At 62.6% G+C, this 27,247-nt stretch overlaps 1 protein-coding gene across 1 annotated transcript in view; it reads left to right on the top strand.

Annotated features, from left to right (window-relative positions):
• Crocc2 (ciliary rootlet coiled-coil, rootletin family member 2) overlaps positions 1-26,999 on the top strand; it is a 55,252-nt gene extending 28,253 nt beyond the window's left edge. The window contains 16 exon segments of the mRNA XM_076866345.2: positions 808-935; positions 1,165-1,334; positions 1,778-1,963; positions 6,058-6,186; positions 8,401-8,544; positions 11,890-12,107; positions 12,661-12,820; positions 13,220-13,387; positions 14,386-14,747; positions 14,977-15,151; positions 16,029-16,149; positions 16,746-16,879; positions 22,273-22,347; positions 22,756-22,951; positions 25,008-25,138; positions 26,913-26,999. Of these exon segments, the coding sequence (XP_076722460.2) occupies positions 808-935; positions 1,165-1,334; positions 1,778-1,963; positions 6,058-6,186; positions 8,401-8,544; positions 11,890-12,107; positions 12,661-12,820; positions 13,220-13,387; positions 14,386-14,747; positions 14,977-15,151; positions 16,029-16,149; positions 16,746-16,879; positions 22,273-22,347; positions 22,756-22,951; positions 25,008-25,138; positions 26,913-26,999 (2,584 nt within the window).
• Positions 27,000-27,247: the final 248 nt, after the last annotated feature.

The following is a 27,247-nucleotide window of genomic DNA, read 5'->3' as shown; positions in this document are numbered from 1 at the left end:
CACCGTGGGCCAGAGTCAGGACATGTGACTTCTAAGACTCTCCCAGGTCCCCAGTGAGGACCCTGGGAAAGCCCCAGTGAGCACGGTCATGTGTGGTCAGTACCTCTGTATTTCTGTAAAACGGGCACCTGTGAGTGGAACTGCAGCCCACGTTACGCGTGTTAGAGTCCCCTGGCCTTGCCAACATGTAGTGTTGTCACTGTTACACTTTTGCTAATCTGATAAGTGATCAATAACCTGACTGTGGTTTAAATTCCCTGGCATTTATGAAGTCTAGCAAGTTTCATATTTTTAGCCATTTGTATTTTCTTTGTGTTTAACAGTCATTTTTTCTCATTTTTTAAATAGGACCAGCAGATTTTCGTTGATTGGTAGGAGTTCTTTGCATGTGATGGATGCTAATCCTTTATACATTTAGTGCAGCTTTTCTTCCCATCTGTTCCTCATCTTTTAAGTTGATTTATGAACTCTTTTCTGCAGGAATACTCCCCGTCCCTCTCTCCAGATCTGTCGGACTCTCTTTCCCTTCTGGTTTTCAGGTCTTGCTTAAGAAGAATACAAAGTACCCTTTAGGTTTTTCTACCATTTTTTTGGTTCTGAGTTGTTCTGCGTGACTTAGTAAATGTTCTTTGTTTCTGCATTTGACTTTTTATTCCACCTGAAACAGTTTTGTTAGGGTCCAGTTCGTTCTTAGAAATCTGAAATGAAGGAGCCCTGTTGGCCTTCTGATCTGCTGGCCGGCCTTGGCTCAGAGCCACTCCGCACTGGCCGGAGCTCCTGGGTGATGCGCCTGACGCTTCTCTGCAGGCTGGAGAGGGACTCTCTGGAGAGCAGCCTCTTTGAAGCCCAGCAACGGGCCAAGCAGCTGCAGGTCCAGCAGGAACAGCTCGAGGGAGAGGCCCAGAGTGCCCGGCTGGAGCAGCAGGCCTTACAAGGTGCTCCAGGGTGGCTCCCCTTGCCCATCCCCAGGTGTACTGCCCACACACCCCCGGCCCAGGGGGCACACATGGGGCCTGGAGCTCTTGTAACTTAGGGGCCACACGGAGGAGGCCACCAGCCTGTCTGGCCTGCACTGGAGTAGCCCGAGGCTCAGAACTGGGTGGAGCAGGGGGCGTCTTCATGGGCTCTGCACCAAGTGGGCCTGACATACCTGTGGCTTTGCAGTGGAAATGGACAGACTGAACAGGGACTGGACGGTCCAGGAGGCAAAGCTGCAACGGGAGGTAGGGCGGCTGCAGTGGCGGGTGACGCAGCAGGAGCAGGACCTGCAGCTGGCCCTGGAGAGCCAGGCGCTGGCCCACCAAGAGGACATGGCACAGCTCCAGAGGGAGAAGGTCTGCCTCCCAGGGGACCTTGGGACTGTCCACATCCTGGGTGTCTGTCCCATGCTCCCTGGGGTGGAACCCGGGTGGCTCACATCACGTTCAAGCAGTGGCACCAGCCCGCCCAGCGAGCTCCTGCGCTGGAGCAGGTGGGTGTGCAGAGCAGGCTCCCTCTGCAGAAGGGGCTGGGCCCACCAGTCAGCCGGGAGCTGGAGGAAACCTTGTTCCACCTGGGCCGTCCGCAGGCCCCAGAGGCTGTGTTTGACAGGACTTTATGCCTGTGTCCCTCAGTGGCACTGGGTAGGGTTCAGGTGAGGCGCAGGAACTGTTGGAAGAATGTGTGACACGGTCCAGAGTTGTCCAGCCCCAGTATGCAGGGCCTTGGGCCTCACACAGGACCACAGTGCCTGCTGGTCTCCTGGCCTGACCTGGCCACCTGTCCTTTGTCTCCCTAGGAGGCCCTCGCTCTCTCCCTGGCAGAGGAGAAGAAGTTGGCTGTTCACAGGCTGCAGAAGGAGAGGGAGCTACTGGCTACGAGTGCGGCCACCAGGGAGACCCTGGAGCAGGAAGTGCAGACCCTGGAGCAGGAAGTGCAGACCCTGGAGCAGGAGCAGCAGGAGAGTCTCCGCCAGATGCAGAAGGTAACGGGGGCACAGGAGGCAAGGGCCCACCGCCCCATATTCTCCTCTCCAGCCCAGCACAAGGCTGTATTGGGGCCACCGCCACCAGGCATGTGCAGCGTTTCCAGGTTACCCCTGCAGCAGCTTCAGTACTCCACAGCACCCTCTTACCCAGCCATCCATCATCCGCCCATCCACCCATCCACCCATCTACCCACCTACCCATCAACACATCCATCCACCTATCCCCCCACCCACCCACCCATCAACACATCCATCCACCCATCCACCCATCTACCCACCTACCCATCAACACATCCATCTACCCATCCATCCACCCACCTACCCATCAACACATCATCCATCCACCTATCCACCCACCCAGCCATCCATCAACACATCCATCCACCCATCCACCCACCCACCTACCCATCAACACATCCATCCACCCATCCACCCATCTACCCACCTACCCATCAACACATCCATCCACCTATCCATCTACCCATCAACACATCATCCATCCACCCATCCACCCACCCACCCATCAACACATCCATCTACCCATTCACCCACCCACCTACCCATCAACACATCCATCCACCCATCCACCCACTCACCTACCCATCAACATATCCAGCCAGCCAGCCACCCACCCACCTACCCATCAACACATCCATCCACCCATCCACCTACCCACCTACCCATCAACACATCCAGTCAGCCATCCACCCACCCACCTACCCATCAACACATCCAGCCAGCCAGCCAGCCATCTACCCACCCACCCATCAACACATCCATCCACCCATCCACCCACCCACCTACCCATCAACACATCCAGCCAGCCAGCCATCTACCCACCCACCCATCAACACATCCATCCACCTATCCACCCACCCACCCACCCATCAACACATCCATCCACACATCCATCCATCCACTCATCCACCCATCCACCCATGAACACATCATCCATGCACCCATCCACCCACCCACCTACCCATCAACACATCCATCCACCCATCCACCTACCCACCTACCCATCAACACATCCAGCCAGCCATCCACCCACCCACCTACCCATCAACACATCCAGCCAGTCATCCACCCACCCACCTACCCATCAACACATCCAGCCAGCCATCCACCCACCCACCTACCCATCAACACATCCAGCCAGCCAGCCAGCCATCTACCCACCTACCCATCAACACATCCATCCACACATCCACCCACCTACCCTACCCACATCCACCCATATATCCGCATGTCACCCGCCTACCCATCAACACACACAGATGTACACCCGCTATATCTATCCATACAACCATACACACACATCCACCCATCCACCCACCTGCCCATCCACTCACCCACCTATCCATTCATCTGCTCAGCCAGTCGTCCGGTTGTGCATCAGGGTATTCGGTCTGACCCCCAGTGCAGGTAGACAACCATCACCACTCACTGGCCATCCGTCCCCCAGAGGCTGAGACCTCATTGGGCCTGAGGGGTGAGTGCAGGCTTCTCCAGGGCACAGGCCACCCTGAAGGGCTCACTGTGGAGAGAATGGGAAGACAGTTAGACCACCCCGTGGGCTGCCACCGCGTGACGAGGACCAGCTGCTGGCACACAGTACAGCTGTGGGGCTGGTGACTAAAACAGCCAGTCTTATTGTCCCACTGCCTTCCTAGTCTGATGCTCCGTGCTGGGGGACGCACTCTTTTGAGCCCACTTTACTGGAATCCCTTGGCCGGGGCTGGCAGTTCGCCTGGTGGGCGCAGCCGTCCCTGCTCCTGGCAGCCACCACCCTGCATCCTGCGGTGGCCTGGGAGGAGGAACGGGAGTCTGGGGAGATCAAGGAGGGTTGCAGCCACCAGGCTGTGGCAGGCCGGGAAGCCAGTGGAATACAGGGTGTCACCAACGGTGTCTCACACAGGTGTGGTGATGGGGAGCATGGCCGTTCTGAGTAGGGGTGTCGTGACGGGGTGGGGAAGAGAGACTGAGACCAGGAAGATGGGAGAGGCCAGGGCTGGGCAGGGCTAGCCAAAGAAGGGCAGGTCCAGAGGCCCTGGGGATGCAGTGGTGTTACCTGTGCCATGGGAGGAAAGAGGCCCAGAGAGGCCCAGTGACCAAAGCCCTGTGTGGCCTCACTTCTCCGACACCATCCACCAGGCAGCACTGCCCACATCACACGCACCTGGGAGCTGCCCTACCTATGCGGCCACCCATACAGAGACAGCAGAGCAGGGAGAGCAGGAGGGGGCAGGTCACCAGCCCCTGAGGGGGCTCCAGGTGGACTAGAGTCAGACGCGTGCAGCGGGGCTTGCTCCGTTCTGTTTGCCCCCGAAAACAGATCCTTTTAAGACTTTCACCTTCTTACTGTGTCCCCTAATGAGGGTCTCAAAAGGGACAGATGTGCCCTGGCCCTGACTGGAATAAACAAGGGCTCCAGGGAGGGAGAGGGCCAAGCAGGGTGCATTCATTTCCAAAATCATCCCAGATACGGAGGCCGTCCCTGCCACACTGCCAGCTCCTGGGGACTTGTTACCCTGGTGTCCCCTGCTAGGCCAGCTCAGACCCTACACTTAGGGGCCCAGTCCCCATGCAACCGCCTCATCTCAGATGTCGCCATCTCAAGGCCACCTGGACCTGTGCCAGCGACTGCCAGTGTGGGGTTCCCACCAGCCCCCGGAGCCAGGACCCAGAGACCACCTCCTGGGACCCCGGAAAGCGTGGCCTGACCCCACGAGGATCGAGGAGGCTGCACGGAGAGAGGAGACGTGGGGCTGGGGTCGGGCAGGCCGGGCCTGCAGCCCTGGAGTCTCTGCGTCCACCATCCTGGAGGCCGCTGAGCGTCGGTCCAGGGTTTCACCATCAATAGAATGATTGTCCACATGGTTAAAGTTGGTGTCCCGTGCTCCTCCTAGAGACCAGGAGCTGACACCAGGGCTCCAAGTCTCCCTGGAACCACCTGAAACTGGCAGAAGGCCACCACGTGGCAGCTCGTTGGCACAGTCTCAGATGTGCTCCTGGGGCCAGCATGAGGGACAGTGACGACATGGCCATTTCCCAGATGAAGAGGCTCCTGCCGGGGACTCGGGGGAGACCAGGAGAGGGTTTAGGAAGCACCCCTCCCTGAGGCTGCTCACACCACCCCGCGGGCACTCCTCAGCCAGCCTGGGGCACATCCTGCCAAACCCACCCCCACCTAACAGTGGGGCTTTCCTCCTGCCTCTGCCCGGCTCAAGTCGGAGGACTGGGCCACACAGCACTGGCCTGGGGAGAGACCCCAGGGCAGCTCTATGGATGGTTTCTTGGACGGTTTCTACTGGACGGGGCCTCAGCCCGTGTTCCCTCGGCACCTCTACTGTGGAGGTGTGGAGCCACCTGCTCTCCGGGGCCTCCTGACAGTGTCCCAGGCCTCTGCACTGCAGTCGGGCTTCGTGAGGCTTCTCCGCTGTGATGTTCCCTTGGGCGCAAGGCCACCAGGTGCGGGCCTCTCGTGGCTCACCCCGAGGTCACCTCCTGCTAGTTGCTTTCAGTGTCATAAACAGTGACAGAAGAGAGCTGAGCTGGATGTCCTGCACATGGGCAGCGTCTCTAGGCTCCCTTCCCCAGTGGGCTTGGGCAGGGAGGGAATAAGCGCTTGTTGACGGGCATTGCCGACTCCTTCCACTGTCCACCGGTTGCTGTTGGAGCAGCACGTCCCCCTTGGCATGAGGACAAACTTGGCCTCTCTGGGTCCAGCCACCTACACTCCTCTCACAGTTAGTGAGATGGGCATCTGGGGTGCTCCAGGGGCCATTGAAGGCTCCTTTGTGTGCACTGAGACCACAGTCTGCAGGGGTCGGGGTCATGAAGTTCTGTCTGCTCTGGGAGAGAGCAGGACTTAGGCAGATACAGGACAGGGGCACCCCAAGAGGCTGTCTGAGCGCAGTGCCAGGTAGGAGGGCATGGGGCAGAGGAAAAGCTCTGGGCGAAGGGCCCAGGCCCCAGGCCCCAGGCTGCCCTCCTCGGCAGCAGGGGTGGAAGCAGGGCTCTGGTACTCGCCGCTCTGCTGGCCTATCCTGTGAAGAGGCCTAGCCCCAGTTCTCCAGCCCTCTCATGAGCACCCCTGTGTCCAGGCCCTGTCTCTAAAGGAAGCAGAGAGGAGCCTGCTGAAAGAGCAGCTGTCCAGGGCCACGCGGGACCTGGAGCATGTGCAGCAGGAGGCCCAGGGCCAGCAGGCACAAGCCGAGGTGAGCCACCCCTGAGCCAGCCACCAGCCCCTGGCCTGGCCGTGCACGGCCCAACCTGCGGCAGACACCAGCTCACCTTTCCTCCTGTCCCAGGAGCATGGCCGCTGCCCAGGGCTTCCTGCCCAGGGAGGAGAGAGTCTGGTGGCAGGAAGCCAAGGCTGCGCTCTAGTCCCTGCCTGGGCAGGTCCGGGTGCTCGGACCCCACTTGCCCAGTGCTCCCAGCCCTCAGAACCAGCGGGGGCCCAGAGGGGGGGCCTGGCCAGGGAGGGGGGGAGGGCTGCCCCCAGGCCTGTGCCCATCTGCACCAACCAGCCTCGCCTTGCTGTGCGGTGGGAAGCTCAGCTGGGACCCAGGGGCTGCAGAGGCTCACGCACTGGGGTCCCTGCCACCACATTGCCCCCGAGGCCACCCACCTGTGCTGCCTGCCTGGGAGGTGTGAGGTGGGTGGGAGCAGGTGTGATGAGTGGCAGGCCTGGGGGAGGGCGCTTGCTGGCTCTGACGTGGGGATGGGGACTCCTGGCTGACCAGGTAGGAGGTGGCCCCAGGGGCTGCCTGGCCCTCCCCTGACACTAAGACCAGACCCCATGTCACTCTGGGCAGGGCAGTCCAAGGCAGCCTGGACCCAGGAAGGCCGTGCCCCAGACTTCTTGTTCCCAGCCGCCACCTCGGCCGTGTCCCTTTCCTGAGGCAGGCTGAGAGCGTCCCCAGGCTGGAGGATGGGGCTGTGCCCTTCCCAGCTACTCTCTTAGCCCCTGTGGGCAGGGAACCAAGAAAGTGCCTGGGACAGGGAGGGATGCCCGCTGCTCTCAGGGAGCCTCTGGGCCTGGCTCCTGGAGCATTTGTGTGGCTGAGTCTCCCCTGGACCCAGATGGACCTGCCGGCCAGTGAGCTCCTCGGGGCGCTCATTAGGGGCTCTTTTACCACCTCGGCTCCAAAAACAGGGATCAAAACCCTCTGAGAGGGGTGGGAGTGGAAACGCAGCCAAGGAACAGCTGGGGGTGACATGGTCAAGAGCCTCCAGGGCACAGGGGCCTGCGGGCTGTCATGGCTACTTCAGGGCTCTCAGCCAGAACCTGTCCCCAAGGTCCCAAGGTGTCCTCCAGCCTCACTGAATAAGCAGTTCTGGGGCCGTGCCAGGGCACGAAGCCCATGTCCAGCTGTCCAAGGCGGCCTGTCCGTCCAGGAGGCAGCAGGGGTAGAAGAGCCTGCGCCCTGGCCCTGACTGGCATAAAGGAGGGCTCCTGCTGTGCTGCTGCCAGAGCCGGTGGAAGCCACAGAGTGCCCCAGGCAGCGGCCTGCAGGATGGGGGGCGCCCACGTGGCACCTGTGCCTCCCTGGAGCCCCGTGTCCCCTCAGCTGCCCTCCTCTGCCCAGCTGCTGCTAGTGGGCCACAGATACTGTAGCCTGGGGAAGAGCCCGTGTGAGGACACTGTGGCCCAGGGGAGAGTCCTCACTGGACAGGAGAGCAGGTGTGGGACAGGAGGACAGTTTGGGCTCGGCCGGGTCCCAAGTGGTGCCAGAGCTGCCCAGGCACGGTGGCCTCCAAGGGCAGGAAGACTGAACGCTTCACACTGGCAGCCGGCAGAGACAGTGGGCGCCCTCCACCTGCCACTGGACGATCCAGGAAGGAGGAGCAGCAGAGTGGCACCCTTCCCAGGAAGGGCATCTCTGATGATGTTCTGGCCTCCCTGCTGATGGGCCTGGGTCCCCGGGGGGGGGGAATGGGCATGCCTCAGGGGGTGAGCCCTCCTCTCCTGGGTGGCCTCAGCTCACTGCCCAGGTTGGGAGCCCCATGTGCCAGCATCACTGAGGGCAGGGCCGGTCCACATGCCAAATGACCATTCCTGATCCTCCCCCTGAGCCCAGGAGCCCAGCAGGGATATCGTGGGCAGGCAAGCAGTCGGCTCTGGGGTCCCGGGCCCAGCGTCCCCTGCCGTGGGCGGTGGCTTGGGAGCCTCAGAGGGGAAACAGAGGTGGGAGACGGGTTGCAGCCTCAGCCCCCCTCCCGGAGCCCCCTCTGGGCCAGCACCTCTGCCCTGCACCCGCATGCTGGGCAGTCAGCACCCGCAGCTGCACCCCTGGGACGCCGACCTCAGGCTGGCCTCCCTGATGTGTGGTGTGTCCTCCTCCCCAGGCCACCCTCAGCGCCAGGACAGAGGAGCTACGGGCCCTTCAGGCTGGCCTCCCTGATGTGTGGTGTGTCCTCCTCCCCAGGCCACCCTCAGCGCCAGGACAGAGGAGCTACGGGCCCTTCAGGCCCAGTTTGAGGAGGCCATCTCCTCCCACCAGACACAGGCCGCAGCTCTGAGCCAGAGTCTCCGGGAGATGGCAGCCGGGAGGAGCAGTGCCCAGAGAGAGGTGAGGGCAGCAGGAGGGGGCCGAGTGGGCAGGGCTGCGCTCACGCTCAGAGCCGCCGTGGGGAGGGAAAGCTGGCGCAGATTCCAAACCTACAAGGATGAATTTGGTGTGGGGAGGGTGGACGTGACCGTCCGAGTCCTGGCCACAGGAGAGGGCGTGCCCCAGGCTGGGCCAACTCGTGGGAGGCTGGCCGGGACACAGGGTCCAGGTGTGGAGCCACACCCGGCCCAGCACTCTTATTCCACACAGCTCAGACACCCGGAGTCCAAGGGCACCTCCCTGTGCAGGGTCTGTGGTCTCTCTTGGGAGGCAGCCGCGACTGGGGGTGGACACGGGGGGCTGGACTCAGCCTGTCGGCTGTGGGAAGACCCAGGCAGGGCAGCCCTGGGCTGGCACTGGGATGGGATGAGGCTGGGTCTGCAGGAGCCTGCAGTAGAGGGCAGGAAGAGACAGGGCTAGTGGGGTTTTCAGGGATGGTCAGGGCCTGGCGGGTCCTGGTGTGGCACAGAGACCCCAGTGGCCCAGTGCCCATGTGATCATGATGGGGTGGGGAAGGCAGGGGCAGAAGGAGCCACAGAGAGGCCAACTGGGGTCCAGCAGGCCAGCAGATGGAGACGTGTTTCTGAGGAGATTTGACAGGACTTGGGGGTGCCTGCAAGAGGCAGGGCAGGGGACAAGTGTCTGAGAGCTGGACCAGGGGCCAGCAAAGCCCAGAGGGACCTGCGGGGGCAGGTGGCCTCATGGCTCCCTGGGCTGTGGGCCGAGCAGGGAGAGGGGCTCAGCCCTCCCCAGGCACGCCCCGCTGGGGCCCCCCGAGAGGAAGACAGCATGATTTACCACGACGGGCTATTTACATGGGCCCCAAAGAGAAGGGGCTCCTTCCAGCCGATTTCCAAGTCAGGCCTGGTCAGTGACCACAGGGGAAGGAGGGTGGGCTTTCCAAGATGGGGCAGTGTGGGAGGCTGGGGACACATTTGTTCTGGTGGATCCAGGTGGACATAGGCTCAGGGCAGATCCAGGTGGTCAGAGAGGACCCTAGAAAGGGAGTGGAGACCCCAGAAAGGGTGTAGAAGTGACAGGGACTGAGGGGGTGCTCAGGGGAACAATCACAGAGAAGCAGGCGCCAGGTGAGCCCAGGGTTGCCATGGAAACCACAGCCTGTAGGCTGGAGCACCTTCCAGGCCCTGCCCAGGTCCACCCCACACACAGATGGTGCCAGCACCATCCACACGTTGTCTGTACATGTCCCACGCTGCTTAAGAGCACGCACACCAAGTGATAAGTGCACACCGAACATGTGCACATGCACACCCAGGCTCTCACATGCATTCAGCACTCACACATGCAAACACACTCCGGCACCACCAAACACACAGGCATGCATAAAGATGAATGGCAAGCACACACGTGTGCACATGCAAGCACATCCATCATGCCTGTGTACGGTGCATGCACACTCTCGCTCGGCCACATGTTTGCACACCAGACCACATGTGTGCACACTCACTTGTGCATGCACACTTGCCCCTAGGCCAGTCCACAGCTGCCCCTCCCCCGCCTTCCCTCCCTGCCTCCTCTGCAGCTGCCCCCCTGCAGGAGGTTTCAAAAGCGGCTGTTTATACAATTTCTAGTAAAGAAATAATTATTATAATCACATTAAGCGATTTGGCTGTAAAGTTCCCGTAAAAGGGACGGCTGCTCTTATGAGGCGGGTGGGCAGACACAGGGGGTAGAGGTGGGGGTGGGTAGGGTGGGGGTGGGGGGTTGTTTTGCTTGTTTTCATCCCCTCGGCCCTGGGAAAGGAAAACAGCTTCTTTTATGATGGATGGGCCCTTTTCCTGGTCCTTGACCTCCTGGGCGGATTTCTGCTGAGCTCAGCGGAAAATGCTCGGCACAGTTGCTGCTCCCACATGTGGGGGTAGGAGGGGAGCTGAGGGGAGGCTCAGGCCCTTCCCAAAAACAGAACAACAAGAACAGCAGGCAGACTCCGGGCCAGGCGGCCAGGGGCCTGGACAATGTCCTGTGAAAACAGCCAGAAAAGAGGGGTTTGCCTTGGGCACAGCAGCCACTGGCCGAGTGTTTGTGGCTTCCCTCTGGGCTTGCCCCTGCCCACCTCCTCCGCCGCCTCCTCCCCAGGGGCCCGCGAGAGCCAGGATGGAGCCTTCCCAGAGGCAGCTGGTCAGGGCCATAGCTCAGGCCTAGGAGGCAGGAGGCCAGGGGTCCAGGCTGGGCGCCAGCAAGCTCCCACCACCCATAGCCTGAGTGCTGCAGGCGGGCTGCTCTTGCCCAGCTCTGAGCCTGCCCAGTTGGCCTCCTCCAGACCCTTCCATCCTGGGAGCCCAGGACCTGGGGAAACCTGTGTCTTCCAGGCTGCTGACCCTCCCACTCCCATGCTGCAGCCTGGGGGCGAACTCCGGTTATGTAACTGCCCCATCCAGGCCTACCTGGAGGACCTGGGGTGAAGAGGCCACTGGTGCAGGGTGGGAACGTGTCCTGGTTCCAGTGTGATGGGGTCATACTCCGGGCCCTGGACAACCCTGGCAGGGAAGGAGGACTCACACCACCATGGGGCAGCTCAGGTGTGCAGGATGACCAAGGCCAGGAGTGGGGTGGGGGCCGCGGCTCCCGTTGGCCCCAGAGCCCACCCACAGTGGCCTTCTTTCTGTGCCCCCTGCTCCCAGGCCTGAGACCATGCTCCTGTGGGCTGAGCTTTGAGCAGGGCTCCTATAATGGGGACAGCTTCCAGTCCCAGCAGCTGGGCAGCCCAGCACCAGTGGCTTCCCAACTGCCAGAAAATTCTGAGGGCCCAGGCACCCTTCTCCCTCCCCACTGCCTCCCGTGGATGGAGGAGGCAGAGCAAGGAGGCCGGAGTCGGGAGGCATGCCCATAACCATGCAGTGGCCAGTGCTGAGCCACTGGGTTGCTGACCCAGCTGCCCACTGCAGGGCAGGAGTGGCCCTCGCTGACACTCATTGCAGGGGAGGAGTGGGTGCAGGGGCAGCAAGTAGGAAGGGCCACCGGGCAGCAGCAGCTGAATATTGGTGAGGACAGTGCAGATGTGTGAGCAGACTACGCCCAGGCAGGCCCTGACCAGCAGTGGTCAGTGTCCTGGAGTCCAGGACAGGGACAGGCCAGGATGGGGACTGGGCTGAGGGACTGCCCTCCTAAGCTGCCCCTGGCCTCAGCAGTGGTAGGAAGGTCCTGCCCCGTGGAGGGCGGGGCTGGTGTCTAGGCTCCCAGGCTGCGCAGACACCAGCACCTGCCAGACCAGTTTCACCTGTGTGGCCCGCGGCTGTCCTGGAGCAGGGCCCCTGACCAGCCACCAGAACCACATGCTTCCACCAGGCTGAGAGGCTGCGGGCACAGCTGAAGGTGGCCCAGGAGGAGCTGGTCAGCCTGCGCCAGGAGCGACGGGGCTGGGAGAAGAGCCGAGAGGGTCTGCACAGGGAGGTCCTGGAGGCCTGCCGGGCGCTGCGTGACGAGGCCCTCGAGAAGAGTGTGCTGCAGGGCTCCAACGCTGAGCTGCGGGCCGCCGTCTGCAGGGCCGCGCAGGAGGAGGCCAGGTGTGGCTCAGCCCAGGCTGCAGTGAGGGGTCTGGGCCAGACAGAGGGGAGAGGCACCAACCCCTACCCCGTCTGAGAGGCCGGCCAGGGCCAGCCCAAGCAGCAGGGAAGGGGGGTGGACATGGTCCCTGCCTTCAAGGAGTTGCCTCGCAGCCCCTTAGACAGGCCAGCCTGGCCTGTGGGAGACTGGGGCCTGGCCGGGCTGCAGGAAGGCCCCCTGAGGCACAGCAGGTTGGCACAAGACCTGAGGTCTCTAGTGGTGTCGTGAGGGCCAGAGAGGTGAGGGGCAGGCTACAGAGAGGCTGAAGAGGTGGACAGTGGACACTGGACCAGGCCCATGCTAGCAGGTGCTCGGATCTGGATGAGGCTGGGTCTTGGAGCAGTGCCTAGGGTCTGCACTAGGGACAGGGTCTGCACTAGGGACAGGGTCTGCACTAGGGACAGGGTCTGCACTAGGGACCGGGTCTTACTTGGGGAGGCAGCCAGGCAGCCACAGGGCCCCCCTGAGGAGGTCAGGCCTGGGGTGTCCAGCCAGCCTCTGGTGCTTGCTCAGTTTTAAGCGGTCCAAGGAGGAGCAGGAGCAGAAGGTGCTGGGGCTGGAGAAGGCCTGGGCAGCTGCTCATCAGGAGGCCGGGGTGCTGCGGGCCAGGCTGCAGGAGCTGGAGCAGGCCTGGGGGGACACCCGCCGGGAGCTGCAGGAGAGCCGCAGACAGGTAGGGGTCCCCACACTCCCCCAGGCTGCTCCCCTCAGCCTTCCTGGGAGGAGCTTCTTCCAGGGGCCACGCTGACCAGAGCCACCTTCTAGTGACGCCTGCCCAGCTCAGACCCCTCCGTGCCGCTGAGCTCTCCGGTCAGCGCCCCTCCAAGCCCTCCTTGCCCAGCTCCACTGGTGGCTCTGCACCCAGAGAGGACTACCAGGTGTGTGTCTGTGGAGTGGCTGAGCTCGGTTCCCAGCACCTGGTCACGTGGGGCACCAAGGCCCCTCCCAGAGCTGGACTTAGGTTGAGGCTCCCAAAATATGGTCAGCTGCCATGAGGGAGGACACATGAGCAGAGGCAGGGAGGGGAGGCTGTGGGGCTCCTGCCCCCGCCCCAGAGCTGCCACCCTCCCAGGTGAGAATGCTGGAAGGTGAGAATCAGAGGAAGAGCCAAGAGGTGAGTGAGCTGCAGGCCCGGGGTGCACAGGATGCCCAGCGTCAGCAGCAGAGCCGGCAAGAGGCACTGGGGCTACAGAGGCAGGTGACAGAGGCCGAGGCCACCCTCCAGCAGATCCGGAAGGAGGTAGGACCTGTGCTTTTCTTGGATAGATCTGAGGAGAGGCCAGGAAGGAGCCCTAGCCGAAAGGCAGGAGGCACCAGATGGGGGTGGGAAGGAGGCCAGAGGACCCACTTCTAGGCTGACTCCCACCTGCACCTGTGGCCTGTCCACAGCCCACATGCTGGGTGACTGTGCAGCCAGGGGCAGGGGAGACGGATCTGAGGAAGGGCCCAACTACAGACACCTCCCTGGACTTCCCCAGGAGCTGTGTTTGGCCCAGATGAAGGAGGAGGCAGGGGAGCTTGACATAGGGATGCCCAGGAGCTGGTGGTGCTGAGCTCAGGCTGGGCCCATGCACACACCCCCCCGACCCCACACCTGCACATAGACCCTGCCCCAGGCCCACCTGCCAGCTCTGTGTGCTGAACCAGGTGCTGCACACAGCCAGGGCTCGCCACCTCCCAGAGCCGGAAGAGCTCCCGAGCCCCAGGGTCACTGACCACACTGGTTCAGAAAGCTGTGCATGCCACCCACAGTCGCACTGAGCCTGGGCCCCAAGAACCCGGGGCTGACCTTCCACAGTCCACATGACCCACCAGGTGACCTCAGTCCATCTGTGAGTCATTGTGTCCACCCAGGAAGCAGGATGAGACCAGGCCTGCTTGCCACCCTGCGCCTCAGACTCAGAGGCCTGTCTGTGTCCCTCCCCACCCTGCAGCCTGCACACTCCTCACTCACACACGCATGTGGAGAGGGCACCTGTGTGTGCAGATGCTGGCCCAGGGCTCTGCCCTGACCAGCAGGGTGGGTCCTAAAGGGGTCTGCAGCAGGGGCCGAGGGAGCCCCCAGCAGGACTCTCAACTGAGGGACACTCTGTGGTCTTAAGGTGCCACCTGGCTCAGGTGACCCCACCTGCCAGCTGTGACCTGCGAGGGGGTTGAGGCCCAGAGGCCTGGGGAAGGGTCTCCCAGGGGCAGATAGGCCTGGGTCTCCTGGCTGGTCCCCCCACGTCCCTCCTGCAGGTGCTGGGCCTGCAGAGGCAGCTGGCGGAGGCACAGGCCTCAGGGAAGGCCTGGGCACAGCAGCTGGAAGGACAGCTGCGCGAGAGCCAGGAGACTGAGCAGGCCCTGCGGGCCGAGGTGCACAGCGTCACCAGGAGGCTGCGGCAGGCCAGCTCCCTGGCTGACAGTCTTCAGGCCCGCCTGGACAGTGCCCATGGCCGGGCCCATGACCTAGAGCAGGAGCTTGCCCAAGCCAAGGGTGCCAGGCGGGACGCAGAGGCCCAGCTGGACGGGCTGTGCTCCACACTTCGCCGTGGCCTGGGGCTCCGGGGTCGGAGCCCCTCCACCTCCCCAGAACGACCTGGTTCTCCCATGAAAGGTCAGTGTCCTCCTGTCCAGCTCTGTCTGTGACCTGGGCACCCCACCCCTTCCTAGGCCTCACACAACCCACACATGAGGGGGCTGGACCAGTCCCAGCAATTAGGGGCCTGTGCCCACATCTGCCCCACCCCAGCGCCCACAGCAGGAGCTTCAGGGAGAAGGGGAGTGCCCACGTTTCTGTCACCAACCTCCCCACACCCTCTCCACTGTCACCGACGCAGGTTCCAACAGCTCCCAGGCTCCACCTGAGTGGTACAGAGCCAGCTCCCCCACCAGGGCCCATTCACCACCCCGGTGGCACCCACCTGCACCTGGAGACTGCGACTCAGAGGTCATTGATGTGGCCTCTGTGCAGGTCGCACTGGAGGACCTTATGCAGAAACTTCAAGATGCCCAGCGGGAGCGGGTGAGGGGCAGCTGGGTCCTCCCCACCCACATGGGCACACCCCCTGGGGCCCTGGGATCAGGGAACACAGCAACTCACCCAGATGACTCTCCATCTGTGTGTCTGTCCTCAGACCCACTGAGACCCTGGCAGGGACAGAGAAAGGTGACTGCTGCCCACTGCTCCCTCCCCTGCCCACTGGGCGTGGTCTGAGTGTCTAGACTGTCCTCTGTGACCCCACTGCCCTCAAGCCTGACCCTCACATGGCCACACTGTCCCTCAGGGTGGGCCACAAAGCCCCTGGAGTTGGCCCACTGTGATGTCCCCTGGGGACAGGCATTCGCCATCCCATGCCATCCCTGAAGAACTGTCCCCGAGGCGGGGACATGCACGGCAGGACCCCTCCCCTGAGGACACCTATGCAGTGGATGTCCAGTTGTGCTCCTGGCCCCGGGACTCCAGCAGAGCCTGCAGTCTGCCCCTTCCCAACTTGCCAGGTGGCAGGGTGGTCTCGGGACCCTGGTGGCTGACAAGTGGGAGAGACCGACGACAGTCCCAGGGCTGCCGGGCCCCAGCAGCTCCCTCAGGCCCACTGCCCACTGACACCAGACCAGGGGCAGGTCCCATTCCTCTCAGCCCTGGCTCCCTTCACACTGAACCACAGGCTGTGTCCAGCCCCTGCCAGCTCCTACTCTGCCCAGCCCTCCCTCTGGCCACTCAGGGCCCTCCCAGGCCAGCAGGGCAGCTCATCCAACCACCAGGCCTGACCTTCCCTGCAGCCCACAGCCCACACTGTCCACTGCCCTGCCCTACTACAGCTGCCCACCTGACACCCCAGCCTGCTAGTGGACACCTCTGCCCTCCAGGCTGTCCTGCTGACCTTAGTTCCTCTGCCCAGGATGAGGCCCATGTCCAGGTGCAGAGCATGAGCAGCCGGCTGCACAGGGTGGAGAGCGAACTTGCCCAAGCCCAGAGCCACCTGGGGCAGCTGCAGAGGGCCCTGGCAGAGGCAGAGGAAGGTGACTGCTGCCCACTGCTCCCTCCCTCCCCTCCCCCACTGGGAGCAGTCTGAGAGCAGCTCCAGGGGGCGGGTGGCCCCCGAGCCAGCCCTGGGCCTGGCCAGCGCCCGCTCCCTCACAGAGGTCACCCCAGCACGGGAGCAGTCCCGAGACTCTGAGGCTCTGCAGGTCAGGCCTGGCCCCTCTCCTGGGACTCCACCCCAGGGTCTTGGCCCTGGCTGTGCCCACTACCTGGCCCTCTTCCCAGAAAACCACACATGTGTCCCCCCTTGGACTCTGCCCCCTCTAGCCTCCTCAGAAGGGTCCCCACTTACTGCCTCCCCTGAAGTGTCGGCCAGGAGGGCAGCCTGGGCTCCGGGAGAGTCAGCCACAGGAATGCTGGTGGGGGCAGGGGGGGGCAATGGCCGTGGGAGGACTCTGGAGCCTGAAGGAGAGGAAATGAGGGCCCTGGCCAGGACCCTGAACTCTCTGGAGGAGCCAGTCACAGGTCCACCGAGCCTCGTCTGCAGCCTGTGAACTGGGGGGACAGTCCTGGGAGTGGTAATCCCCTGCAGCCTGAAGGCCTTGGGAGTCCCCTGCCATCTGGCTTCCCCCAGGTCGGCACCGGGCAGAAGGTGCTCTGAGCAGCACCCGGGCAGCACGGGCCCTGCAGAAGGAGGCGCTCCAGAGGCTGGAGAGTGAGCACCTGTCCAGCTTGCGGGCGGCCAGCCAGGAGAGGCGGCGGCTACAGGTAGGGCAGGCAGCGGGACAGGGCGGGAGGTAGGGGGCTGTAAGAGCTTAGAGTGTCAGACCAGAGGTCAGTGGCTGGACCAGAGTCCCCGTGGGAACGGGCACAGGCGCAGTAGAGAGTCACTGGCACTCAGACTACCCCTGGAAGAGCTGCGGGAGCTGTCCCAGCCCCTGCTCTACAGAGGGTACACAGCTGTCAGGGGCCACCCTTCCCTCTGGCCACACTGGCAGGCCTGGGGAACCCTGGCCAGCCACGGGGCTCCTCTTGGGTCGTGTTCCGGCTGCTGCAGGACAGCCTTTCTTGACGTGCTGCTCAGGCACAGAAGGGGTTGTAGGATTCAGGTAAACGTCCCACCACGGCAGGCCACCTGCTATGGTTGGCTCCAAGGGTCCAGGATGGTACGTGGCAGCAGTGGGGAGGTGCCTGGGAGCCGGGATCTGAGAAGTGGGGCTGAGTCTGTCTTACACGACGCTGTTCATCTGGGTGCGCTCCAGGCGCGGCGGATGCGAGGCTTCTTTTGGAAATGCACCTTCCGAACCATCTTTCCAACATACGATTGAAACACTGCAGACTCAACCTGTTCTGGAATGTGCCGAAGCTGGGAGGGCTGTGCTGGGTCTTCCTGCTGATTCTTCCCCAGCGCCTCTTCTATTTCTAAGAGACTCTAGTGGTACATTCTGTGACATGCTGCTCAGAGCTAGCTTCCCCTTACTGTCCTCCCGCAGGCAATGGCTGTGTCCGGCTTTCTTGTGCCCATGGCAGCCTCTGCACTCCCATGGACTCATGGTCTGGCTCTGCGCTTAATCCGCTGTGGAGTCCCTCCCTCTCCTGGGAATGGGCACAGGGCGTTTCCTCACCCAGGCTTCTGTGGTTGACAGGTCCCTGTGCTGGCTCGCTGCTCCTGTCCCTCCTCCTCCCTCTCCCTCCTCCTCCCTCCTCCCTCTCCCTCTCCCTCCAGCGATGGCCCACAGGCCTCCTTCTCTGTCTTGGTCACCTCTGGGTCCAGGTGTCTGACAGGCTGAGAGCACTGTCTTTCAGTGTCAGTGTGACCTGCTGTGCTGCTATGCTCGGGGGTCCTGGCTGGGCCAGGGACCCTTCCCACGCCCTCTCTGGCTGTGTCCTGGGGCGGAAGGCAGTTTTTCCTAGGAGAACTTCCTCCAGACCATCCCTCGGGAGGCCCTGTGCCCCCTGCCCGCCCCCCCTCTGCGTGCAGAGTTCCGAACCCCACCCCCAGGGTGCTGCAGACCAGGGCTCTCTGCCCACTGCAGCCCAGACTCCGTGGAGTCACTCCCAGCCGCTGAGCAGCTGCTCTCCCTGGGTCCACCATCAGGAGCTGGCCTGGCCCAGGTGCCCTCAGCAGGGCCTCCTGCAAGCTGAGGGGCTGAGTCTTGGGCTCAGCTGACCTCTGGGCAGGGTCCCTAAACCCATCCGGGCTGTTGGCAAAGTCTGGTTCCTTGAGGTCCTGGGACTCGGCTCCGGGGTGAGGGCTTCTGGGCCTCTCTCCCAGGTTGAGTCCCGGCACACCGACACCCACTGTCCCTGTTCCTCATAAGCCCAGAGGCTGCTGTGAGAAGAGGCTCCACTCTCCCTGGCTAACTTGGCAGCAGACGGCAGCCTTACCTGCCCCAGGGACCCAATGTGACCTCAGCATCACACCAGGGCTCATGCCCTGCCGCAGGGCCCTGGCTCCAGCTCAGCCCGGCAGCTGGGCTTCAGGCCTGGGGACACTGGTGGGCAGAGCTGTCCCCCAGGACCAGGCTCAGGATTTGCCCTCTGCCTCCACTGAGTGGGCCCAGGGGACGTGGGGTGTGGGTTCTGGACCTCCCTCTCCCGTGCCCTTTTCAGAGTGGGATCCAGAGGCCCATTTTTCTTTGAAACTTAAAAATGTCACCAACTGTTGGTCTGTTCTTTTCTTCCTGTGACTTCTGCTGTCTGGGTGAGCCCTGGCGTTTGCAGTGCCTCCACTTCACAAGCCTCTCCACCGCGGGCTTCGTGCTGGGATTCTCGGCCTCAGAGACCCAGGGCCTCGCCGGTCCTCCCGCTGGCCTGATTGCTGGTCTCTATGTGGCTGCCCGTGCTCCCCTCAGGGGTCTCCCGTGGCTCCGAGAACCCCAGAGCCAGTTCTGACAACGACTCTCCTTTCCAGGGTGCTCCCTCTGGGTACTGCTTGTCCCTTGGGTGTCCTTAAGGAAGAAGGATCTGCTGAGTGCCAGGTGAACTGGGGACGGACCTGCAGGGCCTAGAATTGCCCCTGTCCTGACGTTGGCCCAGAGGAAAGGCAAAGAGGGGTTCTAAGAGCTGAGGCGTGGGGAGCAGTGTGGCCCACATGGAGCAGCCCCACCCCAGCCAGAGTGAGGGGCTCAGCTGCGGAGCACCTCCCTCTCCCATGCTCCTGGCCCCTCACCTGCTGCCCCCAGCCTCACCCTCCTGAGCCAGGCTCCAGGGTCCTGGGGCTGGCCTTGGGGTCTCCTCAGCTGGAACAGAACCTGCGCTGGGCACTTGCTCTCTGCTCCACGTGGAATCCACTCATTTTTTCATGACATATGCTAACCACATTTGTAGATGGCACTTTTATGATTCTGGCAAGTACCATGTTCACTGTTGGGGGGCAGTTAGCTCCAGTGCCCCCAGGACCCCCTGAAGCCCTGGTCTGCAGCCGGAAGGCGGTTTTCCCAATGGTTGTGACCTGCTGAGCATTGTGGTGGGCCTCAGAGAGGGAGCTCAGACCCATCGACGAGTCACCTGGGACCCCGTGGTTTGAAGAGGCCCAGGCAGAGGGCCCGAGGGTTGACTCCCTGCCCCAGCACCCCCTGAGGCCGCGTGGTTACTGGACTCTGGCAGAGCAGGCCTGGTGCCCTCCTGGCTCTGCCACACCCTGGGCAGCCGTCCTCTGGAGCAAGCTCTGCATTTACACAGCTTCTTTCACTTTCACGACTGGTTCCCACTCACCAGCCCCCACCCCCTTTCACATGAACCAATGTTTTTGTCAAGAGAAAGTTAATTAAAAACATATTTTTCTAATTAAATGGCAGGCTGTGCTGCGCACACAGTACGGCTCTTGTTGGAGAGAGACCTTCCCGGTTCCCAGGGCTACCCTGGGAACCCAGCAGAACAACAGCACCCGCTGCCCACAGCTGGCCGGGCCTCTGATCAGGGGCATGCCTGGAAGCTGCCCAGCACTGCCCACACACACCCTGCCTATGGCCCCGGGGGGAGACCACTGCACTACCTGCAGGCTGGAGCCAGACCACAGCCCATGACTCCAAGGGCTCACAGCTCCTTGACTCCTGCCAGCTCTCCTCCCTCCCTGTGCCCGAGCACGCCACACCCAGCCCCAGCAGCCCTTCACGTCCCCTAGAGCCAGCCCTGCTCACTGCCCTGCCTTCCAGGCCCTGGCTGTGGACACTGGCCCACAGGTGGAGTCCATCACTGCCTGCCTGAGTCCACGTCCACAGATATCTCTGTGCCAAGGCCACGTCTGCCTTTGTAGTCACCTGGACAGTCCCCGGGAGAGGAACTGAGTCCCTCAGGGCTGGACTGCACTGCGGCCCTGCTCCTGAGGAATCTTGGCTCCCTGCCACCCCTTCCGGCACTGGTCCACCTTATCTCCTGTGGGGACAAGGGCTCAGGCATGCCTGCATCACCTGGCACCAGCTCCTCCTGCCCAGGTTGGGTGGTCTCTCTTCCTCTGACCCCCCACCGGGCACCTGCTTCCTTGGTCCTTCCAGAGCCGCTCTGCCCCCCCGGCTCTGCCTTCACCCAGCACCTCTCTGCCGCCCTCTTTCCTGGGGACCCTCCTGACTCCTCTTGTGGGGTGACCGGTTGGTGTGTGACCGTAGGTTTTTAATATGAATTCTTTCCCCTTTTGCCAGTGTTCCAGGATTTTTGATTTTCCTTCTGCCTTAACTCAGGGTTACTGAAAGGGACACGGTGGAAGCCTGGCCGGGTGGCTTCCCGCCCTCGGCCGTACGGTCTCCTCTCCTGTCCCGGCCTGCCCTTGTCCGCAGGCTGGCTGCTGGTCTGCCTTGGTCTGGGCTTTTTGCTGTGGTTTATTTAGAGGGAACGGGGCCCACTGATTGCAGTTTATAGGGAAGAATAGATGTTGGAAATCTTCCAAGAAAGTTTTCAGGCAGGATATTAGGGCTGGCCACAGTGAGTCCAGAGGACGGCTGCTGCAGAGCAGGCAAAGATGAAAGCAGACAGGCAGAGGTCAGGGGTGACCAGGACTCCCTGGACCCCCAGAGGCCACGGCATCCCACCGTGCCAGGTGAGGACTCCCTGGAGCAGCCCTGTTCTGTAGCTGGACAGAGGGCAAAGCCAGGGGCTCACCCATGGAGGGAGCCTGGGGACACTTGCCTGGGCCACTGACAAGACCCTAGGACAGGTCTGGGGGTTGGTGGCCTAGCTTCCTCATGTTGGTAAAGGACCTTCAAGGAGACCTCTGTCTCCTCTGCTGGTATTGAGACTGTCTCTAGCTTCGTGAGCAAGGCCCTCTTAACAGCCTGCCAGGGGCATCTCCAGAGACCCAGCCCCCCCCAGAGGTCCTCCCATCTTTCTTTGGTCCCTAGAAGAACCTGGGAGGCTGTATCATGCCCATGGGAGACTGGAAAACAGCCTGTGCCCCAGCCTGGCTCTTCCCTGCCAGGGTCCCTGGGTGGGAGTAATAGTCCCGGGTGCTGGCACTTGGCTCTGGGGAGAAGCAGGTGTCGTGGCCATGCACATGGGCCACTGTGGAAGGTGGGCTTGGAGGCAGTGGACACGGAGGCCATCACAGGGTCACATGAATGATGAGGGTTTGGGCAGGTTGAAGGCAGAGGGGCTGGGAATGGAGCATGGGGTTGGGAGTGGGTGCAGGGGAAGCAGGAAGGAGTCATGGGCCATCCTGGTTCCTCAGCTGCCTGGGGCCGGCTGCGTCCCTGCTGCCTGTGGGGTAGAGAGGGATGGGGGCTGCAGGTGGGCTTGGCAGGGCAAGAGCTGAGGCAGGAGAACACTCCTCAGGGTAAGAAGGCAGAGCAGGGGTGGGATGGGGGCAGAGGCTCAGCCAGACAAGCTCCATCAGGCTCAGGAACACTGCTGTTTGGAGGCTAGGTCAGGGATACAACAGGCTGAACCAGGGAGAGATACTGCAGATGAGTCTTCTGAGCACAGCAGGGACCACGCGGAGCCCAGATTCTGGCCCATGCAGGGCCAACAGGGCCAGCTGGCCAGGCTTCCTCAAGGTTCCCTGGCCACACCAACCACCTACTCAGCAGGTGCCACTGTCCTTGACTCTGCTCCTGCTGTTTACGTTCCAGCATTCAGACCTGCAGGGGCCCAGGGCAGATGCGCTTGCACCCATTCCCTGGGGTGTCCCACCCCATGTTCCAGGTGGCCCTGTGTCTCCCTCCCTCCAGGAGCAAGTGGCCACACTGCAGCAGGCCTTGGGGGGAAGCAGGAAGGGCCTGGAAGAGAAGGGGAGGCTGCTGGAGGCGCAGCTGGCTGGTCTGCGAAGCAGGTGCCAGGAGGGACCCCTGGAGCCCCTGCGACAGGTGAGGCCCAGCAGGGAGAGTAGGCCCTCACCAGGAGGCAGCAAACCCCTGGCCAGACTGCATGCCGCACCTCCTCAGTCCTTCGCAGCCGGGAGGAGCCTGGGCTGGTGACCCGGATGGCATCCGATGCCCAGGTGACAGGTGGGGAAACCGAGTCTGGAGGGAGTTGGAGGGCTGCTTCTCTTGCTCCACAGTAAGCAAGCACCCTCCGAAGAAGGGGTCAGCGATGGACGCACAGTTTGCGGGGAGAGGGGTGGGCATAAACTGAGGCCAAGCCCAGGCCAGCGTCAAACAGAATGCCCAGCTCTTAGAAGCCTGGGACTCCCCCTTCCCCGTCCCTGGCGTCAGTAGCCTCTTCCGGCCCAGGTGCTCCGGAGGCGGCAGCGCGGGGAGCAGGCGGCACAGCGTGCAGAGCGACTCGCCCTGCGGGAGCAGACCACAGCGCTGCGCACCGAGCGGGCCCGCCTGCAGGGGGAGCTCGCGGCGCTGCGCGCGCGCCGGGCGCAGGTACCTAGTGCCCACGTGGTGAGGGTTCCCTGGCGAGGTGCGGGGTGCCGCAAGCACTGGGAGGTCCGCGGAGACCGCCGGGGCCGCCGTGAAGGGTGTTGGTCCCGCCGGCTTCTGTGTCTCATCTGCTGAGGGGGACGGCACCAACTCAGGGAGTGGCCCCTCTGGGGGTGTCGCCCTGGCCCTGCCTTGGCTCTCTGGGGAGACACCAGGGGTCATGGCAGCTGCCCTAGGCTTGTGCCTCAGCTCTGCCCAAACCTGTGACCAGCACACCACCCCCTCGGCTGTTGATGGTGGAATGGCTCCTGCCTCAGGGGCCACAGGGACCAGGCAGAGCCAGCCCAGGTGTGCTTCATAAGCCTGGCTGCAGGCCCAACCCCTTAGGCACTCAGAGAGGGACCACTGCCCTCCTCTGGGTCCCTCTGACATGCCAGCCTGCACAACAAGACCAGGAGAGCTCATGCGGACCAGGGGTGTTGCTGGTCACCGCCCAGCTGACCTCCATCACACAGGCCCGATTAGACAGTCCTGGTCCCCACCATTTGTGCTGCTGAGGCACAGGAGGGTCATGCAGTCCACCAGGCTGACCTGGCCAACGCACTGGGCCAGGGTGTAGGCCCGCGTGGGATGGACAGGGCCTGAAGAACAGGGACTCCAGAGCAGGCTGCTAGCGGGGAGGCAGTGCATGGGGTGGGGAGGGAGGGGAGCACTTGTGGGACAGGACACCAGACCCTGTCACAGTGAGGAAGCCCTTCTCCACACAGCCCGCCAAGGGGCAGAGGCCCGTGGCCAGGACAGTCAGGGTTGTCCACACAGAGGGCCACCTGCCCTTCCATGAAAGGAGGCACAGCCAGCAGGGCCCATCGGGATCCTGCCGCTCTTGCCGATGGGAGGGCCCAGCCCAGGCTGTGGATCTGGGGAGTCTCCTCGGGTGCCGTGGGGTCAGGGTGGAGCTACGTCCAGCCAGGCGACGGCGGTGCCTGGGGGCAGCAAAGCCAGCTGTGGGCATTGTGCCGGCTGCGGGTCCCCAGGGCTGGGGTGGGGGAGGAAAGGAACAGCTAATGAGTTCCAGGAGGTCAGCTGAGAGGGGCCCACAAACCCATAAAACCTTTACTGGCGTCTCAGGAGGGGAACCCGGATGTGGCCATGTGTTTGTGTTGGACTTCATTTTTCTCTTCTCTTTACAACATGCACTTCCAGGGCTGTTACTAGATTTTTAAAGAAACAGCTTTCTTTTTCCATCAGGGAGGACTGTTTTCCTGGGGAAAAGGAGGGCTGTTTGTATAGAGCTTTAGCTACTGCCCTCTGACAGACCACCCCGCATAACCCAGGGTCCTTGAGAGACCCCCAGCTCCACCCCCAACTCTGCCCCACACTGAAGGGAGGGCCTGGGACCCCTGCCAGGCATGTGGGCCAGCAGGCAGTCCTGCAGGAGCAATGGACCTGTCCCCTCCACTCCTGCCCTGTCCTGGCCCAGCAAGCGGTCAGGGCTTTGGGGAGCCACATCACGGGATCCCTTCCTTCGCAGCAGTACCAGGAGGGTGTCCAGGGCCCTCTTCTGCTGCTGCCCTCCCAACCAGTGAGAGAATTTCTAGACCCCACGGCTTCCATTACCGGGGCAGAGTGGCCCACCCACCTTCATATGGAAGATGCCTCCTGCCCCACTCCCATGTGGGTGGCTAAGAGGCCTCTGCTGGGGCAGCTGCAGCCCAAGAGACTGCAGCGTGGGATGGGGATGCTGAGGTTTGTGCCCCAGTTCCAGGGTGTACCTGCGTGGCCTTCCGGGTCAAGTGCCTACAGAGGCCATGGGTCTGTGAGGACCCAGCTCAGGAGGCCTGGGGTGTCCTGGGAAGGAACTGGGGCAGAGGTCCTAGGATGCCACCTTAGCAGAGGTCTCAACAGGGACTCAGCAGCATGGGGACTGGGCCCTGTTCTTAAGCTACTCTGGCTATAGATGTCAGTGGTGACAGAGGTGGGGAACAGTGCCCTGGCCAGAGGTGTCCTCCTGCTCCCCAAAGGGAAAGTGGCCTGACCTCACATCCCCACCAGGAGGCCACTGCACCCTGCCAGCAGCTCTGCGCCCTGCCCTGCAGACAGTGTGGGAGACACTGAGGAGGGGGAGGGATGTGGCGAGGCTGGGGCTGAGAAGCAGAGGCTGCGGCAGTCCCTGCTCAGCCTGCACCAGGAGCTAGACTGGACCCTAAGGCAGAACCAGCAGCAGCAGGTGAGCTGCATCATTGGGGTCCTGTGCACTGCAGCCTTGGGGTGAACCTGGGGTGGGCTCCGGGCCCGTCTCTTGCCTGGATGCACTGGATGCACCCATGCGGGAAAGCTGCACATGACAGAGGCAGAGTCAGAACCCAGACCACAGTGGGGCCACCTGGATCATACCGAGGTGCCAGACAGAGCTGGAGCCAGAACCCAAGGCTCCAGGGGCCCCGCTAGTGTCCTTTCTAGGTCCCCTGCTCTCCTGAGGTATCAAAAGTCCCCTTGGGAATGCTGCGACCAGTGTGGGCTCCCGTGAGCCAAGCCTGGCTTTACAGAGCGGGCAGGGCCCAGGCCCAGGACCTGACACCCATGTGGACCTTGGGGCCTTGCGCCTCCCCTCCCACCTCCCCACCCCTCAACCTTGGATGCCCTTAGGACCTGCAACCTGGCCAAGAGGAAACTGGGCTGCCACTGAGGCCTAGCAAGTGGTCAGGACCCCAGACTTGTGGGCTGAATGTGTGCTACACCAAGTCTGCTGGGCCAGGGCCAGCACCCTGCGCAGGACAGTGAGGCCAACAAAGGCCCAGTGGGAGTTGGAGGGCTGCTTCTCTTGCTCCACAGTAAGCAAGCACCCTCCGAAGAAGGGGTCAGCGATGGACGCACAGTTTGCGGGGAGAGGGGTGGGCATAAACTGAGGCCAAGCCCAGGCCAGCGTCAAACAGAATGCCCAGAAGGGTGGGACCCCCCATCAGGCCTTGTCTCTGGATTTGGGCAGCCCTCCAGCAGGCAGACGCAGCACCCCGTGTCCTCACTGCAGGCCCAGATGGCTGAACTGCAGCTGCATGAGCCGGCTACGGAGGCAGAGAGGCTGCATGGGGCCCAGCTCCTGGCCACAGAGGCCCTGGAATCCCGGGAAGAGACCCACTGGCAACAGGTGAAGCTGCTGGATGAGCAGGTGGGGCCCAGCCCAGAGTGGAAGGATGGGAGGAAAGCATCTTGTAGCAGCACCCTGCAGGGGTGACCGCCTGGCCTCCACGTGAAGCTTCCACTCCACGGCTCTGTCCTTCCACCTTCTCAAGAGACAGAGCTGTGGTTGACCCCACCCTTCACTGAGAGGGGGACTATGGGTTCCAGGGAAGGTCACTACCCTCTCTGGGCCTCTGTCATCCTGTCTACAAAGTGGGGTGTTGAGGATGGTTTCTGCCAGAGGTGACCCCAGACTGGCAGGTCCTGTGTTCAGGGCCAGGACTGGGCCTGCCATGCAGGTTGGGCAGAGGCAGCCCTGCACTGACCTTCGGGGTCACCAGGAAGAACAGCAGAGCACCCGTACTTGGTGGATGGGAGTGTGGCAGGTTCTCGTACACGCACACGCATGGCACAGCACACCCTCCTGTGCCTGCTGCAGAGCCCAGAGCTGCCAGGAGCCGAGGGCCATGTGGTCAACCTCTCACTTTCCACAAGGACACTGAGAACCAGAGAGCAAATGACTGCCCAGGGTCATCCCCAAGTGGATGGGCCTACCAGCCATATTTGCTCACTTTATAAGAAAGCGCCTTCCCTATCATTCCAAGCATTTTCAAGGCCTGAACAGAAGGGGGTCCATCACTGGAGTGGGTGTCCTTAGGGAGGACCCTGGGACCCTCTGCCATGTGAGAATGCCCTCTTTCCCCTGGCGTTTCTCTCCCACACACACCTCCTCTCCGTGGCCTCCCAGCCCAGCCCTGCCGCACAGAACTCTCTGTGCCCTGCACCTGGGGCCCCTACCTGACTGCGTCCCTGCCTGTCTGCAGGTGGCCACCCTGAGGGAGCAGCTGGACCAGGAGGTACAGCGACCACAACACACCCACCTCAGCCAGGCCTTGCTGGTCAGGCAGTGAGCCCTGCCGCCGACCACTGGGTGGCTGGGCTCTGCAGCCCTGACAGACCCAGAGTAGGCTCCAAGCAGAGCTGAGGGCCCAGGCTGCTGAGGGCCACTGCCGGGAGGCTGATGCCTGTGTGCCCCATGAGGGTGGCACAGTGCAGACAGAAGGCTCAGACAGCCACAGAGCTCTCGTGTCGGGGGCCTATGGCCGCAAGCACTTCTAGTCCTGCAGACTGCGGAAGTTCTCCTGCCTCTGGGACCCAG

Source organism: Callospermophilus lateralis, chromosome 9 (genome assembly GCF_048772815.1).
Source record: "Callospermophilus lateralis isolate mCalLat2 chromosome 9, mCalLat2.hap1, whole genome shotgun sequence".
NCBI classification, from domain to species: domain Eukaryota; kingdom Metazoa; phylum Chordata; class Mammalia; order Rodentia; family Sciuridae; genus Callospermophilus; species Callospermophilus lateralis.
The sequence above is the reverse complement of the archived record's forward strand: the minus strand, read 5'-3'. Positions and strand labels throughout refer to the sequence as shown.